Source organism: Polypterus senegalus, chromosome 16, assembly GCF_016835505.1.
Source record: "Polypterus senegalus isolate Bchr_013 chromosome 16, ASM1683550v1, whole genome shotgun sequence".
Classification (NCBI taxonomy): domain Eukaryota; kingdom Metazoa; phylum Chordata; class Cladistia; order Polypteriformes; family Polypteridae; genus Polypterus; species Polypterus senegalus.
Window position 1 is genome coordinate 30,484,130 of NC_053169.1, and position 20,896 is coordinate 30,505,025.

The following is a 20,896-nucleotide window of genomic DNA, read 5'->3' on the forward strand; positions in this document are numbered from 1 at the left end:
TCACACAAAACCAGCACAGCATCCATTTTCTGAATACATGTCCAAATCAATAACTAAAAGCTACTGTCTAATTGGAAATGAAAACCTGCAATGCCAGACTATAGCCACCTCATTTAACATGTAGTATATCCATTGACCACAATGCTTATCCAAACTGTATTTGTTGTTGTTATGCCATGCAATGATATTGTAGCAGTCAGAAGCATGTCTCAAACACATGGGGCCAAGCAGCTGCGTGTGTTTGTGTGTCTGTCTCTTCAGTCGCTGTGCTCATTACAATAAACACGTTAATCATCAAGGTTCAGATACCTTGTGCTGCTGAAGTCCAGAATTGATCACAGCAATTTAGCTTTCCATTTTCTCTCAGTGTGAAGACATCTCTTCAGTTTCTTTTTCTCTCTCTATCTTTCCATAGTTATTTTATGTATTTGTCTAATACAGAAATGGGACACCGCAACCCCAGCCATTTGAAGTGCACGGATTGGTGGAAGCTAGGGGCAGTTTTTTTTCTGTGGGTGAAGCCTTTTCAGTGGTGGACTTCCCCACTAGTCACTCAATTCACAGTTGTCTCCAGGCTGGCATTATCATTTAAGAATTACGTCTGGCCCGGTGAGATTAGGGAAAGTTTTATTATTTTTTGCTGTTAGGATCTTACCTTCATTTTTCTAGTTTTTCTTTGGTGGAAGGAAGTGCAAATACTGCACCAGGGTGAACTTACAGAGGTGTGTTATTCCATTTACTGTATTTGTGGTCATATGAAAGAGGACAATAAAAATATAAATTTGAAAAGATGATTCTCATAAGAACATACATAATCTTAAATGTAAAACAAGCAGACCTTCCCAGCATTTCTTTTGTCATGCTTTTATGAACCTGTTTGGAAATCCGCCTCGTTCTGGGTGGCAGTTTTAGGCAATTTCTCAAACCAGCTTATACCATTCTTAGGAATACAGTATTTTTACAATCATGTCATATTATTTCCTAATCTGCTTAATCCAGTCATTATATATAACTAGCTGTGTAAGCCTGTGTTGTAAAAAGCGCTGGGCCCTAGAAACTATTGAAATCGTCAGAAAAAAAACAGAGATGTCAGGTAATGGAAAGGAACTACTCTGGGCATCTCACTCCTAGGAGGTTTCATTTTGCCGATGTGCTCGCATCGCTTGTGTATTAGCAGCGGGAGGAAAAGTAAAAGGAATAGCGTTTTGGTGATGTGCTCGCCTCGCTTCTGTATTAGTAACTAAGTGACTTTGTCGTTCTTCTGAGGTTTTGTTTTGCCGATGTGCTCGCCTCGCTTGTGTATTAGCGGCTAAGCGAGTTTGTTTCGTCTGAGGTGGAGCCCTTACCCCGACTCTCACTTCCGGGCCAAACAGACAGACACACACTTCCACACATAGACGTTTATATACTGTATAAGAATCTTGGACCACATTTCACATGAAGGCATTAGGCAGCGTCTTATATAACAATGGAAATTGCATTATTTTGAATAATAATCTATACTAATAAAAGGCAAAGCCCTCACTGACTCACTCACTCATCACTAATTCTCCAACTTCCCGTGTAGGTAGAAGGCTGAAATTTGGCAGGCTCATTCCTTACAGCTTACTTACAAAAGTTGGGCAGGTTTCATTTAGAAATTCTACGCGTAATGGTCATAACTGGAACCTATTTTTCTCCATATACTGTAATGGACTTTAGCTCGATGGCCGTGGGGGGCGGAGCTGTGTGTCACATCATCACACCTCCCACGTAATCACGTGAACTGACTGTCAACGCAGTGCATAGAAAAGAAGGAAGAGCTCCCAAAGAGCACTGAAGAAAAACGCATACAAGCTTATACATAAGTGCAGCTACTGTGGAAACAAAGCATGGTGTAAACCGTAAGTTTAAATTAAGTTTATGGACATGCTCCTGCTGCCGTTTGTCATGCCTTCGTCGAATACTTTATTCGCGAGATACAAGTTTAATGAGAAGACACGAGGTATAAACGAGAGTTTGGATCACTTTGTAACAGAGTTAAAATTGCTGTAGCGAGAAACTTTTAAGTGCCAGGTCTTAGCTAACATTAAATAAAGCCGTGGACATCGCAACATCACACAAGAGAGCAGCTCACGTGAACTGACGGAACGCAGTACGAGTGATCACTTCCATGCATCAAACCTGTTCAAAAAACGCATTACACAATTAGAATATGCTCCGAGCTGAGCTCCACAGCTAACGCGGTCTTGCGGAAGCAACTTCGTCATGCTGCCACCAAATACTCACAGAAAAATCCACAAGTTAATACACACGCTGTCTCTAGAGTTTCTCCACACTCTATGTATTCCTCGCATCCCCATCATACCCTCTGATCTCTCATTTCAATTCAGATGCCTCCAATTTCCAGTAAGGCTCTGCTTCGCGATGAGAAGTAATAAGTCTCAGGGACAGACCCTACAAAAGGTTGCCATTGATTTCAGGCAAGATTGCTTTTCTCCTGGACAAAACTATACGTTGCATTCTCAAGAGTGAGCTCGTGCAGCTTCGTCATATTACAACCAGAGTGCTGAACTGACAACGTGCTATATAAAGAGAACTATAACAATCATAATAAACGAACAATAAAACAGTGGCGAACCCGTGGATTAAATAAAAAGGCAGCTTCCTTGGCAAAGCAAGGAAAAAGGATGGCCTTATATGTCGTTCGTTTATAAAACAGCGGAGAAGCTGTGTAAAGGCTGCTTCACAAAAAACCAGCGGAGCGCCTTATATGAGCAGGCAGTCAGCTAAAGAAGGGAATCAATAAATATCTATAATAACGAACAAAACATAGTGTACAAGCCGTGGATTAAATAAAGGAAATGGGTACTTGAACAGTAAAGTAAGTCTCAAATTGCTACACAATAACTATAGCAATTGTAATAAACGAAAAATAAAACAGTACAGAACCGCGTAGCAAGGAGAAACGACAGCCTTATATGACATTCGTTTATAAAGCAGCGGAGAAGCTGTGTGAAGGCAGCTACACAAAAAAACAGCAGCACGCAACACTCTGAATGTATTCCTCACATCGCCATTATACCCTCTGATCTCCCATTTCAATTCAAATGCCTCAAATTTCCAGTAAGGCTCTGCTTCGTGATGACAAGTAATAAATCTCAGGGACAGACCCTACAAAAGGTTGCCATTGATTTGAGGCAACATTGCTTTCCTCCTGGACAAAACTATACGTTGCATTCTCAAAAGTAATCACAGTGCACAGCTTGGTCATATTACAACCGGACTGCTGATCTGACAACGTGGTATACAAAGCGATCCTTAACAAATAGTTATTGGTATGTTTTCCCTCAGTTTAAAAAGGTTTTCTTTTGTTCTTAATAAAAATTTAAAAGCAGTACTTCGTCGCTGCGAAGCACGGAGATTTTGCTATATACAGTGTATATATATATACATGTATGTATATGTATGTATATATATACATGTATATATATATGTATGTATGTATGTGTATATATATATATATATATATGTAGATATGTATATATATGTCTGTGTGTATATATATATGTATGTGTATGTGTATATATATGTATATATATGTAGATGTGTATATGTGTATATATATATATATATATATATATATATAGATATGTGCATGTGCAGATATATGTATATGTATATATGTTTATATGTGTGTGTGTGTGTGTATATATATATATATTTATATATATATATACTGTATATATATATATATGACAGCAACACTCATAACAGTGACAAAACAATTACATTGACAATCATGTTACGTTATTTTTAAAATGTTTCCTTTTCTTTTTCATAACTTCTTAAACACACTACTTCTCCGCTGTGAAGTGCAGGTGTTTTGCTAGTAATAATAATAAAGTGTAAAAACATCCAAGCAAGTGAATATTTTAATTGGTACTGTATGCCTGTATTATGTTGATGGCAGATATGTCTAAAAGCCATACTTACTATATTAAAGACTGGAATTTACAACAAAAGAAACATTCATTAGCAATTCATTCACTATATATATTTATAATTGCTGATGAAAGGATATACAAATAAAATGCATCATTTCTTTAGTGTGAGCCTATGTATAATAAATGAATTGTTCAGGGTCACATATGTTTATAGAGATGTAATCTTAGAAGTCTAGCTAATCATCTTGTGTATATGTACATGTACCGTACAATATTTGATGATATTTACTGTACCCTATGGACAATGCCAGTAGTGTTTCACTTTCTGGCTAAAGCTTGCATTTTCTCTAGTCCATTAATTCTGCTTTTATTTTTTTTTAATTTATAGGTCATTAATAGAGGATTAGTACTTTTTGGATTATCTTCAGGACTTGGAGCGGCATACTTGCTATCAAAGCATCCTCCCACAAGAATGAATATTCATCTAGACAGACTCCAGGATTTGACAGTGTTAAAGAAACTGCTGACATCTTGGCATTAGTTTGAGTAGAGGCCCTTCTTCTCTTCCTCCTCCTCCTACTTATACTTCTGTCAAGTGTTTTCACCAGGCCCCAGATAGGAGCAGCAGTTACATGTTTTCATTCTAACTGAGTCCTCAACCAGAGATTTTTAACTCAAACCTTCTTTGTCTTTTCTGCACTCAAAGATGGCTGACAATATCTTGTTTTTCAAAGACGTTTGGCAAAGACGTGTATCATTTTGCCTTTTATTTTCACGGAGTGTGTAAGAAGCGTTTTCTTCTTTATGTCTTTTTACAGGTGTGGCGATTCATAAACAGCAATTTGTATCTTCTTATGCTCTTTGAACACTGGCTGCCTATGGTTAATTAATAAAATAGAATTAAATCAACAAACCCCAATTAGCTTTTCTTAGGGTATGTATCCAGTATAGTGTTCAATTACTCATGAAATCTAAAGCGATACACGTGTTTGTGAACGATTGCATAGAAACATGTAAATGAGAGATCTAGTTAACACCCCCCTTAAAGAAATAGCTTCTTACTGATACTGAGGTTGGAATGAATATCTGCTGGTGCTGGTGGAGTCCAGGAGGTAAGTTAACTCTTTACAGAAGGCTTTTAATTTGGACAAAATCCAGAAAGATGTTACCTTCAGTGTTTATCAGTTGATTTTTATGACACCTTGATGGGACATCCTAAAACTATACATTTTAATCCTAAATGACAATTAAAAATTCAACTTCAGAGTAAATCATATTTCCACATATGTTGTATTCTGAATATTACAATCAAAAATGATGTTTATTTATGTTACTTACCCCATTAAGTTTTTAGTAATAGCTAAGAAAAAAAAAAATGAATCTCATATTTTTTATGGAGATAGCAGTGTTTCTGATAGAATGACCGATACTGGACAAGAGCAAAAAAATATCAAAAATTGTCCATGAAAAAGCTCACAATACTTATGCTGTATAATCCACATGTCTGGTCATCCAGTCGTATGCTCACAATATGCAAAATACACAATTTTTTGCTAAAATATTTTTTAAAAAATATTTCTGGAAAATTAAAGCAGTCCACAAACAAAAAAACATGTTAACATTGTGACCAGCAGCGTGGAGGCAGGCGAAACAGTGTGAGATTTTGGGGTAACCCTGTTTATTTCAGAACTCAAAAGAAAAATGATAGCAAAAACAATCCTGAAAGTAAAATAACTCAGAATAAAAAGAACAGAAATGGCAGAAAATTAATGTCCGGAAAACTCAAATAACAGTCGTCTCATAAATGATGGCACCTTTCCGGGGTTCTGCTTTTTATGCCCCCGATACCAGAAGGGATGGAGCATCAGTTGGACTTTACTACCGGGCTTTGTTGCCTTCACTGGGCATGTTTTCTGGGCTGTGGACAAAGAAGTGGAGGCTGTTAGCTACAGGGAGTGGTGCTGCTTACCTTGGCTGAGCTTGTTGGGGAGCCCTCTGGTGTGCATGCATGGCAACATGAGGTTACAATTTTAAATTGAAGACCCGCCCCTGCCTCTCATTCATTGGCCAAGAGTCCTGTCTTCAGTTTAAAAACTTATTCCGGTGTGAATTGCATTTCCTGTACGTACGTTACTCTGACTTTCCAAAACTACTTATTTAGTAATATTTTTGCAAATAAAATCATGCAGTTTGCATGTTGTGAGCAGATTACTGTATAATTTGATTTATGGATTATGCAACATGATTAATGTAAAATTTTAACTGTTTCATGGACATTGCTGTTGTCCATTGTTGGTCCTCATAGACTCCCATTATATATAAAAATTGGTTATCTCTATTCTCCATGAAAACATGAGATTATTTTTTTGTAATCTGCCATCACTACTAGCCACATGTGGTAAGTCAAATATTTAAAGAATATATAATTTTTGGGAGAAGTGTTCATTTGAGGAACTGGAGCCTATTCTGAAAACAAAGAGTAAAAGTCAAAACGAATGAATATCAGTTTGGATTCTGGTCTGTGTTCATACACTAACCCACACTGGGCCAAATTGATTCATCCATCCATCCATTATCCAACCCGCTAGGTTCTAACTACAGGGTCACGGGAGTCTGCTGGAGCCAATCCCAGCCAACACAGGGTGCAAGGTAGGAAACAAACCCCGGGCAGGGCGCCAGCCCACCGCGAGGCACATACCCACACACCAAGCACACAATAGGGACAATTTAGAATCGCCAATGCACCTAACCTGCATGTCTTTGGACTGTGGGAGGAAACCCACGCAGACACGGGGAGAACATGCAAACTCCAGGCCTTGAGGACCCCGGAAGCAAACCCGGGTCTCCTTACTGATTCATAAATCCACAATCTCACAGCAATCACTTAAGACTGGAATCAAAGTTAAGCAAACTCATTCAAATTGCACAGACAAACGACCTCCGCCATGGCCTGAGCTAACATCCTGGTGCTGTAAGGCCACTGAATGTGTTCTGGTCTGATGTTCAGGCCACCAGGATAAACAAATCAAGAAAGTAAAAAAATAAAAAGAATGAGACATTTTGATTTTTGCTTTAAATATTTCTTTCTTTAATATTGTTAATATCACCTTCTAAGAGAAGTAACTGTTACATTCTTTTAGCAAAAAAGTGCATGCGTTTCTCATGTTGTGCCCATTCAACTGGATGTGTGGATTACACAACATGAACTTATTTTGATTCTTCAACCCTGAGGCAAATTTCAAATGGTAAATTCTTTCTCCTGATCCTAATCACGATTTCCACACAAATCCAATCATTGTCCACACACCAGATTTTCTGAGCTCTCCTGCCTTGTTTCTCAAGCTGTCAAAGTAGGCTCAAGCTTCTCATCAATCTGAAAAGCACAAGATGGACATTTCAAAATTCTCGGTGGTGATTTATCAGACTGCAATATTTGCTTTTTTCCATTCAGTATTTCTTAGCATGACTTAGTCTTGCGTCCCTTGTGACCCTGCTTAGGATTAGGTGGGCTTTGAAGGTGGTATGATATGTTTGAGTTAGTCTTGCCCCGTCTTCAAACCCTTCACCACAATAATTGTTCACAATGGATGAATAGATTCTTCTGATTCTGTTTTAATAAAAATCAATCAGCTGAATTCAACTTGTATTGTTTTTTGTTTGTTGTTTTTTAAAATGTTATGCCAATCTAGCTGCAAAGAGTGGAACTGCAGTCTAACTGAATAAATTCCTTTTCTCCTTATGAAAATATGAATGAAATATATTTGTGTGTCATGTGATCATTTGACATTTTAGGTATCATTCTGTCGCCATCTAGTGGAAGATGGACATGAGTTCAGTCATTTCTGTTTTTATGACTCTCTCAGAAGAGATTACATTCAATAATCCAAAAATGTCTGAACTCATTAAACGTTACTTGTAAAATAGTTTATTTTAAGACCACTCTGCTTTGCTGCTTCATGATGTTTTATATTCAAGATGACTATATGTCCCAAATGGCTTAGATTGTCTCTCTTTCCTTACCCCTATATTAAAAGATGTATTTCTTTTGAGACTGTACAAGAGCAAGGGATGTTTTAGGGCATTCTTGTGTGGCACCCCTAACCTAGAACCTGAATTGTTTCAAGTCCAAAAGTGTATTAAAGATTGGGGGTTCAGGTTTCAGGTGTAGCCCTAGCTTCACACTTTGTTAGCTCGCCCATTTACACCTTAATAATACCTGGAAATGCACTTTGAAAACATTCAACCCTCCTCTCTTGTTCTATCTCATGCAACATCATCTCCCTAATAGTGATGCCCTTCCACATCACAAATCCAGAATCAATCATTTGTTGGGCTGGTCTTACTATTAATCCAAAGCTGCTGCTTACTTACAGGTCAAATCTTGAATCACATTTGGGGTCAGAGGTGTGAAAGAATAATTTTAGGAAGTAGCATAAAGGGTTAATAAATATCAGAAACCTGTTCAAGCATATCAGGACACCAGGTAAAGGCTAAGCGAGCAACAAAAGACATTAGGAAGTAGCATAATGTACTGTATGTGGTGGCATAATGTAGCATAATGTTTGTGTCAGTGCATCGACTGGCACTGTTATGCAAATTCAATTGTTTATAAAAGGCATCTTTGTCCTTACTTTTTTGAGCATTATGTCACAGGCTGCTGTGATGGATCCTCCCTCTTCAATCTTTGCTTTAGAGTAATTAAAGACGCAATGAACAGTTTTCCTCCTGCCCGATTGCTGACTCAAAGAGATTTCATCAGACCTGTCCTAGTAGAGCAGGGGTGTCAAACTCTGGGCCTGGAGGTTTACATTCTGACCCTTTTCCCAATCAGTGACCAGTTTTCATTGCTAATTAACTTTTTTCCCTTCATTTTAATAGCCCTGTTTTTAAGAATTCAGCCCTCTGAATTGATTAGTTTCTTCATTAAATGGCAGCGAAACAGAAATGTGATGTGAAACGAGCCAACAGATGACCAGTTAAATTGGGCCTTCAAACTCCAACCAAATTCACTCCAGCCAAGCTCTTAATGAGAAGCCAATTCTTGCTGTTAATTAAACCCGTTATTTAATTCCATGGCTTGTTGCTGCACTCATTCTGCCACAGCACACTTTTCTAAAACTGTTGATTTTCTGTTTTTTTCTAAGAACATTGTCAAAATGTTTTGGTGACCTGAGACATCAACGTTACAGGGACCATCACCTTTCTTTACTTTCAGATATTGTGTGATGGGCACAGGGGAGCTGGTCATGTGGCAGCTCGTTTTGTGTCTCATTATTGTTTGGTTGCTAATTAAGGGAAAAGAGACAACTAAGGCGTCTGAGTCAAGTTAATTAAAACTAAAGCAAAAGACATTAATTAGCAGCAAAAACTGGTCACTAATGAAGAAGATGGTTAGAATGAAAACCTGCAGCCACTGTGGCCCTCCAGGACCGGAGTTCGACACCCGTGTAGTAGGGTATCTTTCTTTAATTAATATGTTTGATTTCTACCAAAGGGGCAGGACTCAAAAGTTATGGGACTGTTTGAACAAAGTGCCCCATTGTGATTTCAGAAACTACTGTACCCTTGAACCCTAATCTGAACTTGAAGGGTCTGACCTCCAATTAGACCCATCACCCAAAGCAAACCTTCAGACAGGCATTTGCATCTCTGTGGGTAGCCATTGTCAGTGTGAACTTCCAATGTAAAACTGAACTAATTCTTAATTATCGCTTCGCTCGCCCATCCCCGGGTTTGGTTTACCAGATATACAATTTAAAGAGATTGTGAGTTTCATGGGAATTCTTACATATACATTATTTTCATTTTTATTTTAAAACTTTTGTAAAAACAATACTTTATTTCCAGCCCCAGGAGTGGTTAAATCTCTTTCTCGCAGGACGTATAACGCTGCTCGCATTGTGAAGGGAGTGCAGCTGAACGCACGCTAATGCGATGCCATTGGATCATCTGCTGTCTTTCTGCTGCTGGCGAGCTGCCTGTTCTGCTTGTCTCCCTGCCCGATCATTTCAATGCCTGTACAGCAGCTGTCCTTTTGCCACTTCGCATCTCTGTCGCTCGCATTGTGAAGGGGGCGGGGGATGGCGAGGGTTAGTTTGGCTGAACGCATGCTAAGAAGAAGCATTCTGATCATCTGCAGGCTTTTTGCTGCTGGCGAGCTGCGTGTTTTCTTGCCTCTTGTCGTTGTTTTAAGAGCTGGGAGCACCTGAAGCGTGTCTGCCAACAGCAATCAAACAACTGCTAGGTTAGATGTCCGTGGACTTGTTTTAAATGATGTCTCACTGCCTTGTCTTTCGTGACATTGTAAACGCAATACTTGTCCTTTATTTCCCGCCGTGGTTAAATCTCTTTCTCAGAACGTATAATGCTGCTCGCGTTGTCAAGGGGGTGGGGGTGGCAGCTGAACGCATGCTAAGGAGGTGCCGTCGGATCATCTGCTGTCTTTTTGCTGCTGTCGCACTGCTATCAGTCCTCCGTGCTGTACTCTGCCCTCCCTCAATCGGACCTAACGGTCACTTAAAACAAAAAAGGCTTCAACCTGGCTGGGACGATACAATACTTTCGAATTTTACTGCTTTCATATTCTTTACCTTTCTCTGCATGTGTATTGCACCATCATTTGTTTGAGCCTTTCGAATTCTACTGCTTTCATAATCTCTTATCTGCCTTTTTTTCTCTCCAACGCTTTTGGGTCTCTTTTCTCCGCACTGCTCTTTCTTCTTTGCTTAGTCGTTGATGTTTCATCTAGAACACATATGTCCTTATACGCTTTATATGTGCTGAGAGCACAGGATCTGTGTGTGCTACGTGCCTTTACATGACTGAGTGTTATTTGATATTGTTTGCGTCTCGCGGGTCTTTTAAGTGTCTTCCGAGAATCTGTGAGAAGGTCACTTATCATCGCCCTGCTTTTCCTTTCCAGGATTTTTTTTATAATAAAGAGACAACAATTAAGTCCTGGTATACAACTAGTTTGGTAAGGCAAAAGAATGGAAATTGAATGAATGGCAGCACCACATATACTGTTATCAATGAAGTATTAGATTGAAGGGATGGTTCATAATAGAGGTTAGTGCCAGTATGGACAGACATGCTATACTCCAGCAGATGCACTAACATCAGTGAATTAGGCCTTTTACTAAGAAGCCACACTAGCATTTACCAAACAACACACAAATGCAACCGCAGAATAAATGCATTGTTTCAAACACATAGCAATTGCTGTAGGTGATTCCAATAATATATTAATGAAATTCAATACTCTAAAATGATTACACTCAATACCAGCACAGGGCATGACCTAGGCAGACATACAGAATAAGCAGAGCGAACCATCGCAACAAAACAGTTTTGAGCTTCCTTGCTATGTGTTAAGTACAACTTGTTGAGAATTGTCTATAGCCACGTCATCCACAGTGAACAAACATGGCAGTTGTGATTTAGCCTAACTCTGCTTGGCACCTTCTTTAAGCTAATACTAGCCCAAGTCCCGTTCCGACCACTTGTTAGCTGCATTCTGCCCCCAGTTGCCAACAATGTGAGGTCTTCTCCTATAATAATGGATCAGAAGGCAGAGTTCTTTCCAGTCTTGTCTATAATATAAAGTGTTGGACTGATTTGATGCACTTTCTAATATCCATACAGTAATTTTTTGAAAAAAAAAATAATACACTCTGCTGTGTATCAATGATCTACATTAATGACTGTGTATATAGTGCAGTGGGTGGAATGATGAGCCAGGGCAAAAGCCAGATGCTTGAGGGGCCAACCGGGCAAAACCCCATTTAATTTAAAAAAAGTAAAAAAAAAAAAAACAATGGAAAAGTATACACTTACAGACACTCCTTGTAAGGGACAATTCCCTTTAGCCATTGCTCAACAGCATGTTGCTGTTTTGATCGTGGTCAGGTCCGAAATGAAACGCCACCTTCCCAGAACGTCTTCCTTTTATACCAGGTGGACCAAATATGGAGGGCTTCCTTGGTTTTGTTGCCTTCAAGGGGCGTCGGGGGAGGAGACAAGACCATTAGCAACAATGACTCCTCTCATCCCAGGGTGAGCCTGCAAGTTGACCCTCTGGAGCACATGAGTGACAATCCCACGTAACTTAAGGCTTAGTTACCACTAGTGATGAACAACCAATATGGGCATAAAATGGGACCATGGTTACTAGGCAACAAAATGGCCTGTTTAAATTCTTTGTGAATTCACAAGTATCTATATATTTATTATATATATATATATATATATATATATATATATATATATATATATATATATATATATATAACACCTAAAGCTCATTACCACTAATGAAGAAAACTATATTTTCCATTTAACAAAGTATTATTGTTTTCTTTCAAAATTGTTGGAAAAAATTAAATTTCAGTGTCACGTCCACACCGAGCGGTAAAACATTGTCTCTGAGGTCGTATCACTGTTTGCTTTATACTGCTTAATTATTTCTTATTGGTTGTTTGTTAATCTGCTGGCAACTTGTATTTATTGGTACAAAGGAAAATTTGTACTTAGCTCTTAAGTAAATGTTTTGCAGCAGACTAATTGATAAACAGGCTGATGCCCAGCCTTGAAACATTGCAATTAAACTCATCACCCTGGCTCCAGTTTGTTGTGTACAGCACGTCCTAATTTGTTCAGCCTGTTATTTGTGCAGACAGAAAGCTCCTGAGCTGCATGGCAGTTTAGACGAGGCCTTTTACAGTGAGAATTTATAATGTCTGATTATTTGCTTTCTAATACTATGTCATCTTCTTATTCAATTATTTTTGTTGTAGATAGGCAGCCTCGTTTGCGTCTGATATTTATTTGGTTGGACATTATTATGCCATAATACATGAAAAAGACTGCTGTCTGTTTCAAAGATTCACTGCATGATTCTAGTCAGACAGCACATCAAACTTGATGACTGCATTTCCTTATCTCATCACAAGAAGATGTCAAATTACATCACCATTTATCGCAGGGTTTGTTGAATTAGATGACAACATTGACTTCTCATTTCCAAAGTACTGAGGCCTGAATTGTTGAGGCAGTGTCTGTGCAAAGGCTTTACTGATACAGCGAGTTCAGCCGCACTCACTGCCCTTTCTTTCTTTTTTCCATTCTCTTGTGGTACATAAAATACAAGTCATGGGACAAACAATCCTTTCTTCTGTTTGAGATGTCCAAAACACCTGCGTTCCTCATTTCTCCCAGCTCCATTACATGCAGGTGAGCGCCCCATTGGTTCTCAACTCTGGCAAACACACAGAGCTCACCTTTATGGTGTAAGACAAAAATCACACTTGTATGATTTTCTTGGGGAAAGTCGCAGACCGGCTGGATTCAGTTACAGAGTACAGTATGTCCAACTACATGACTGGTGGTCTCAAGAGTGTCTCAGCACTGCCTCCAACTCATTAAGGTTATATAAATGAAGTCTGCCAATGAAAATCTCTGAAATAAAAATGTGATATGGCCTTAACTCAAAAAGGATCTAGTTAAGAGTTGCTAGTCAAACTTACAGCACATTTGTCGACTACGGACAGGAATATTTTACTTGTGCTCCAGAAATTAATCTCGGTCCTTTAACAACCTACTATAAAAAATCTTGGTGTGATTTTTGATTTGATTTGATAAACAAATTAACTCCATTATTAAAGCCTGTTTCTGTCAGCTCAGTGTATACTTTGGAGTGAATCAGTCATCCCTTGCTCATCTTCTGCTAGTCCTGAACGCAGCTGCCAGGCTTCTAACAGGCACATAAAAAAAGAATCACATCACATGAGTTTTAGCTTCTCTTCACTGGCTTCTTGTTTGCTACAGTATTGAGTTACAAATTTTACTGTTTGTTTTCAAGTCCCTGGATTAATTAGCCCCTTTCTATCTTTTCACCCATCAATACCCTTACTCTCCTTCATGATCACTGAGGTCCTTTATCCAAAAGTTATTAGTTTTGCCGAGATCTAGACTGAATAGCTGCCCCTAAGCTTTGGAGTATTCTGCCTTTTTATATTAGGTCAGCACTAACTTATCTTTTTGTCTTAGCTTTTTAAACTTGTATATGAGCATTTATTTTCAGTGTATTTATTTACTGTATATACATTTATATTTATTTACTGTATATAAAGTACATACAGTATATATGAATATATATAGTCACACACGTGCACCTGGAAGGCAGCTAAAGGGATCAAAAAAGGATAATTCTAGGCTGGACCAGGGGATGGCAGAGTGCCCTGATCCTTTCTCGTTTTCCTCTCTACACCAAACATAGGAAATCCGTCTGGGCTTGATGATGTCACTTTTGGTTCTGCGCCCAATAACATCACTTCCATTTTTTGTCCAGACAACATCACTTCTAGTCCCTGCCTGGACGACATCACTTACGCTTCCTGCCCAAATGACATCATTTCCCCTGTCCGGCTTTCGAACTGCCATGTTTGGTCTGCCTATCAGTTCTATTGTGGAGTGATCTCTGTAAAGACTTGCAAAAATCAAGTCTTCACTTTTGACAGCCAATTTCAAGCATACAGGTGGCTGCCTCTAATTCTTTTTCTCTGTGGCCTGAATATTTTTACAATATATATATATCTATAATAGTAAAAAGCAAAGCCCTCACTGACTGACTCCCTGACTCATCACTAATTCTCTAACTTCCCGTGTAGGTAGAAGGCTGAAATTTGGCAGGCTTATTCCTTACAGCTTACTTACAAAAGTTAAGCAGGTTTCATTTCGAAATTCTACACGTAACGGTCATAACGGTCGATAACGGTCGACAACATCCGCCATGTTGAACTTTCTTATTTATGGCCCCATCTTCATGAAACTTGGTAGGCGGCTTCCCTGCACTAACAGAAACCGCTGTACTTACTTATTTCGATAGTATGATGCAACTGTCGGCCGCCATATTGAACTTTCCAACGTCACCAATTTTCAAACTTCCCGTGTAGGTAGAAGGCTGACCCCATCTTTACGAAATTTAGTAGGTGGCTTCCCTGCGCTAACCAAAACCGATGTACATACTTATTTTGGTGGTATAACGTCACTGTCGGCCGCCATATTGAATTTTCCTTACATCACTAATTCTCCAACTTCCCGTGTAGGTAGAAGGCTGAAATTTGGCAGGCCCATTCCTTACAGCTTACTTATAAAAGTTAAGCAGGTTTCATTTTGAAATTCTACGCGTAATGGTCATAACGGTCAACAACGTCCACCATATTGAACTTTCTTATTCATGGCCCCATCTTCACGAAATTTGGTAGGTGGCTTCCCTGAGCTAACCGAAACCAATGTATGTACTTATTTCGGTGGTATGACGCCACTGTCGGCCGCCATATTGAACTTTCCAACATCACTAATTCTCCAACTTCCCGTGTAGGTAGAAGGCTGAAATTTGGCAAGCTCATTCCTTACAGCTTACTTACAAAAGTTTAGCAGGTTTCATTTCGAAATTCTGCGCGTAATGGTCATAATGGTCAACAACGTACACCATGTTGAACTTTCTTATTAATGGCCCCATCTTCTCGAAATTTAGTAGGCGGCTTCCCTGAGCTAACCAAAACCAATGTACTTACTTATTTCGGTGGTATGATGCCACTGTCGGCCGCCATATTGAACTTTTCAACAGTCTTTGTTAGTTATGGGCCCATCTTCAAGAAATTTGGTACACGGGTTCCCAACGCTAACTGAATCCTACTTACGTACATATATACGTCCATAGCCTGCAGCTCGGTCGCCGTGTGAGACGGCGTTGGGTTCCCCATCCCAACGCCTCCCACGTTGTTGCTGCCTATATAAGGCCGTCCGTTGCTCCAGTCTCTACATTCCCTTCCTTGCTTCGCCATGGGATTCATGTCTCCCTGCTGATAACTACAGCCTTTTTGTTTAATCCACGGGTTCTCCACTGTTTTATTGTTTGTTTATTACAATTATAGTTATTGTGTAGGTATTTTACACTTACTTTACATTGCTCAGGTACCCATTTCCTTTATCATTCCAACCCCCATTACCATGTCTATTGAGATGATCATATTGCACGGCCATATCAGGCTCACTCTTGATATCCGGAGGAACATTGTGTCTTATGTATTGAATGACTGGGACAGGTTCAAGATGTGGACTGATGACAGTACAGGAGATAATTATACTACACAGGAGCACTAGAAGAGTGAAATGCTTAAGCCCTTCACCTATGGTTCTGCATGTGAGTTGATGGCTGCTGCTGAATTGTTCGGTTGTTGCTTTCAAGTGTATTGAAATGGCCAAATATTTTACACCTTTGGACAACCGCCAATGCCTCTTAAACATCTTAGATTGACATTTGATGATTTCAGTAGTGGACACTTTGATGTTTATGAATGTTTAAACTCTCAAAAGCTGGATGTGAAGTTATCGATGAAACTGGTTGTATACTTACAATGCTTGACCGATGCCAAATGTCTCTTCAACACAAGTCCTACAAATACTGTTGTAATTGAAACAAACCATGAAACCCAAACCGATTATGACAGCAACAATCCAAGCTGTGAGATTTGAAACAAGATTACTGTTCACATGGCCAACTGTACGTTGCATGCTCAAGAGTAAGCTCAGCGCACAGCTTGGTCATATTACAACCGGAGGGCCAAACTCACAATGTGGTATACAAAGAGATCCTTAACAAATAATTATTGGTATATTTTCCCTCAGTTTAAAAAGGTTTAATTTTCTTCTTAATAAAAATTGTAAGGCAGTACTTCGCTGCTGCAAAGCACGGGTATTTTCCTATATATATATATATATATATATGTATGCATTGGTGTGTATTTATGGAAGCTGTAGAGCATGTTGGTCGACTTCTGTTGTTTTAAATGTGCCCTATAAATAAAATTGACTTGACTTGGGTAAGAAATAAAACCATTAAAGTACAAGGCGATCATGTAGATTACACACACAAGTATGTATGATCCAAGCCCTAAGAGACACTACCTACTGTGCCACGATTCCCACCCAACTAAAATGTGATGCATTGATTTGACAACATTAACATTCATTCTGCTCCAGAGTGCACGTGGCCTCAGACTGGGGTGATAGTTTCATCTTTCAGCACGACAATGACCCAAAACACATAGCCAAGACAAAACTGGAGTGAATTTTGGACAAGTCTCTAACTCCTTGAAAGGCCTAGCCACAGAAACCCACCGAACATCTGTGGAGAGACCTGACGATGGAAGTTTACTGAAGTTTCTTATTCAATCTAAGGGAGCTCTACCAGGAAGAATGGGATGAACTGCCTAAATCCAGGTGTGCAAAGATTTAGTAAAGAAGACACAAATCTGTAATTGCTGCCAAAAAGGTTTCTACAAAGTGCGATATTAGGGGTGGGTCTCAATACTTACATGATTTAAAGATTTCTGGTTTTGATTTTTAATAAATTTGCTAAAGTTTCTGGAAACATGTTTTCACTTTGTCATTATGGGTTATTGAGTGTAAATTGACAGGCAAAATGGCAAATTTATCCATTTAAAATGAAATCTACAACACGATAAAGTGTGTGGAAAGTAAAGTGGTCTGAATACTTTCTGAATCCATCATAGCTTAGCCTTTCTGATTTTGAAATCTGGGTGTTTCTTGTTAATGTCTTTGGCATTGTCTCTTTAGAATGTTCAATGCATCACTGAATTCAAGTTATTTTTTTATTTATCATATATACTCACGTATAAGTCTGGTCTCGAAACCCAAAAACTCAATCATAAAATCAGACCCTGACCTTTACGCCCATTCAAAAATGTGACACTTAATTTGTCTGGCTTTTTTTTTTACATCTTCTTGCCTCCTCCTATCTCACATCAGTTTCTCAGACACATCGAATTTTGTTGCAGCAGCGCAGTTACCACTTTCTTTCGCAACTTCAACGGCATTTAATTTAAAACCAGTTTCATATTTTCTTCTGATCAAACGCTCCATCGTAGATAAGGGATGCTCTTACGATAAAGGTGTTTGAGGGTGTGAGATACAAAAAAACACACTGTGTGGTCATGTAGGTGCAATAGAGAGAGAGAGAGAGAGAGAGGTTAGGAACATGCACTGATACAGCGCATTGCCCCACCCACATAGAAAAAAAAGACAGTGTGCTCCGTGGTTCTCTCTCAGGTGGGCGTTAACATATCATAATCCCTTGTACCAATAGCAAAATACCAGAAATTATACTGTAAAATCAAGTCCCGACTTATCCATGGGAGAATTTATCGACGAGTATATACGGTATTACGATCATTTGGTATTCGAGTTTAGGGTTCTGTATTGACCTTGAGATTGTGAGCTTATTTAATGTATTCAGATTTTTATTTAGCTTCTCTCCTACTTCATTTTCCTTTTATCTAATCTGTGCTTCTGGTCTAATTACTGTTAAATTCTACCAGTTCTTGATCAACTTTCTTATTATTTAAATTTGCTACTAACGCTTCTTTAAACAGTGATATATGAATTAGTTACATTGTTATCTTTTATTTGGTAATTGGGAAGTTATCGGCGACAATCAGTCTCGTCATGGTTTTGAGTTTTCATAGTCCAGATAGACATTCCCAAGGAAACAATCACAACATGGCTGTTATTTCCTGAGTTGCTGGGTCACTCAATTTAAGACCAGAGAGGCACCAGACAGGCCATAATTTCTCTAGAATTCTCACTGATCTCTGACTAATAGTTTAAATTGTGCATTCTCTTAATGTCACCATTGCCCTAATTTCTTTTCTACTTCCTCATATGTATAAACTTACACAATACTGAACAGAACAGCAATTCAACACAGACATGTGAACCATCCAATTTGTGTGTGTCCTCCATTTCCCTGCTGGTTTATCTTTATTTTCCTCACAAACAAAAAACAATTTTAACTTCAAACAGAGTGCTATCTGTGTCAGAGATTTGCCTTCAGACATAATTATGCAGTGAAGGATTAGTGGCTTGGAAGATTTAGGTTTACTGAACTGAGAATCCAAGGGTACTTTAGAAAAGAATGTTAAAACAGGGTCAGGGAAACTAAACCAATAAGAAATTCAAAAATCAGAAATAAGCTCAAATGTAGTAAAAACCAAGCATGAGAACATATACCATGAAACTAGTCGCATGAAATAACACTCAAGCTACTATTCACACTCCTTCTGTTAGACAGTGGGATGAGATTAACTAAGGGGCCTTTCTATAGCAATCCTATGAAGAAAGCAGCTAATGGACAATACTGATTGATTTTTGAATGCTGTGCTAAACAGCAAAGACTTAGCTCACCATTCCTATCTACTTAATTCTTCCAAAATAACATCAAGTCGAGTTTTGCAGGTCCCTAACGTCCTACTGTCTACCACACTACTTGATCACTTATTCCATGTGTCTATGGTCCTTTGTATGAAGAAAATCTTTCTAATGTTTGGTAAAATTTACACTTAAAAAGTTTCCAACTGTGTCCTGTAAGAGTTGAATTTGAATCCTGGTCTAATGTTCACCTAGCATGTGTCTGAGTCTCATCTCCTTCTGAGCTTATGCTTAAAAGCTGATGCTGTTATTTTATTATTCACTATGATAAATACATTTTTGTTATTTTATATAACCCTTAAGAGAAAATGTTATATTTTATGGTATAATTATTGTTCTATTGTTATGCACTAAGCTCCTGTTGATGGGAAACTTAGGAAACATATGCCTCAGAACACAAAAATGAACGTGCATCCTGGTGTACTTTTAACTCTCCTGAAAAGTCGCATGCTGTTAAGGACTATAAATCAACCTAGTTGTCGGGGTTGATTGTAGTTATTTAAGGTAGCAACTTTTGTCATGTCCTGTTCACAACTGGGCATAACCAATCATGTTAAAAGTTTTCTGATTATGTAATGAATTTCTATTTTGAGTAGTGACCTAATCAATGAATTGTATAAATACAGCACAGAGGACACTTACTAATATGTTGTTTTGTCTTCTGCCTGTGCTTTATTGCTTAAATCAGAGGGCATTCCTGTGGGGGTTGTGTCTGTTTAAAATAATTTTCTTCCACAGTCCCCATGTTCTTATTTTAAAGTATTAGTCTCAATCCAACGAACAAGTTCCCTTCATAATTTTAAACACTTCAGTCATGTCATTTCTTAAAATCTTTTTGCTTAAACTGATAAGGCTCAGCTCCTTTAATCTTTTCTCATAACTCATTTCCCGAAGTCGTGAAATCAGCACAGTCATTCTTCTCTGTACTTTTCCTTGTGCTGTTATGTCTTTTTTTGTAGCCGCATCGACTGAAACTGCACACAGTACTCCAGATGAGACCTCGTGTGCATTGTAAAGTTTCATCATGACCTTCTTGGTCTTGTAGTCCACACATCTATATGCTATATAATCAAACATTCTGTTAGCGATCTTAATGGCTTCTGAACACCTTCTGGAAGCTGATAGTTACAATGAAGAGAATAGCACATCTCCTAAATCCTTCTCATATTGTGTACTTTCAATTTTCAAACCTGCCATTGTGTACTCATACTTAACATTTTTATTTCCTATGTGGAATACTTTACATTTACTTACATTAAATTTCCTCTGCCAAGCCTGTATGCAGTCCATTCCTGTGTAATGATTCGACTAATTGTACATTATCTGGCAATTCAACTAAGTTGGTATCATCTTCATATTTAACCAGCTTGTTATTTACATTCCTAAACACTAAACTCGTTTAATAGTGGCTTTTTTGCTGCTTCAACTCAACAATAAATACATGCATACCTATTAGCATCACGGATGTTCAGGAGAAGTTCCCGTCACAACTCTGTGTAATGGTGGCATTAATCAAGAGAACTTAAAAAGAAGTATAGACTAGACAAGGTTAAAACTAGGAAGTCAAGACTTGGGAAAAACAAGCTCAGAGTGCGAAACCAAAATTCGTAGTCTGGGGATGTTGCCAGAACGTCACAAACTAGTCTATGTACACAAACAGAGCCAAAGATATAAGCCAA

At 38.5% G+C, this 20,896-nt stretch overlaps 1 protein-coding gene across 1 annotated transcript in view; it reads left to right on the forward strand.

Annotated features, from left to right (window-relative positions):
- LOC120516669 (kynurenine 3-monooxygenase) overlaps positions 1 to 4,845 on the forward strand; it is a 71,061-nt gene extending 66,216 nt beyond the window's left edge. Inside the window, exon 15 of the mRNA XM_039738519.1 lies at positions 4,315 to 4,845. Coding sequence (XP_039594453.1) covers positions 4,315 to 4,467 — 153 coding nt within the window. The 3' untranslated portion in view covers positions 4,468 to 4,845. The remainder of the gene's footprint in view (positions 1 to 4,314) is intronic.
- The last annotated feature ends 16,051 nt before the right edge of the window (positions 4,846 to 20,896 follow it).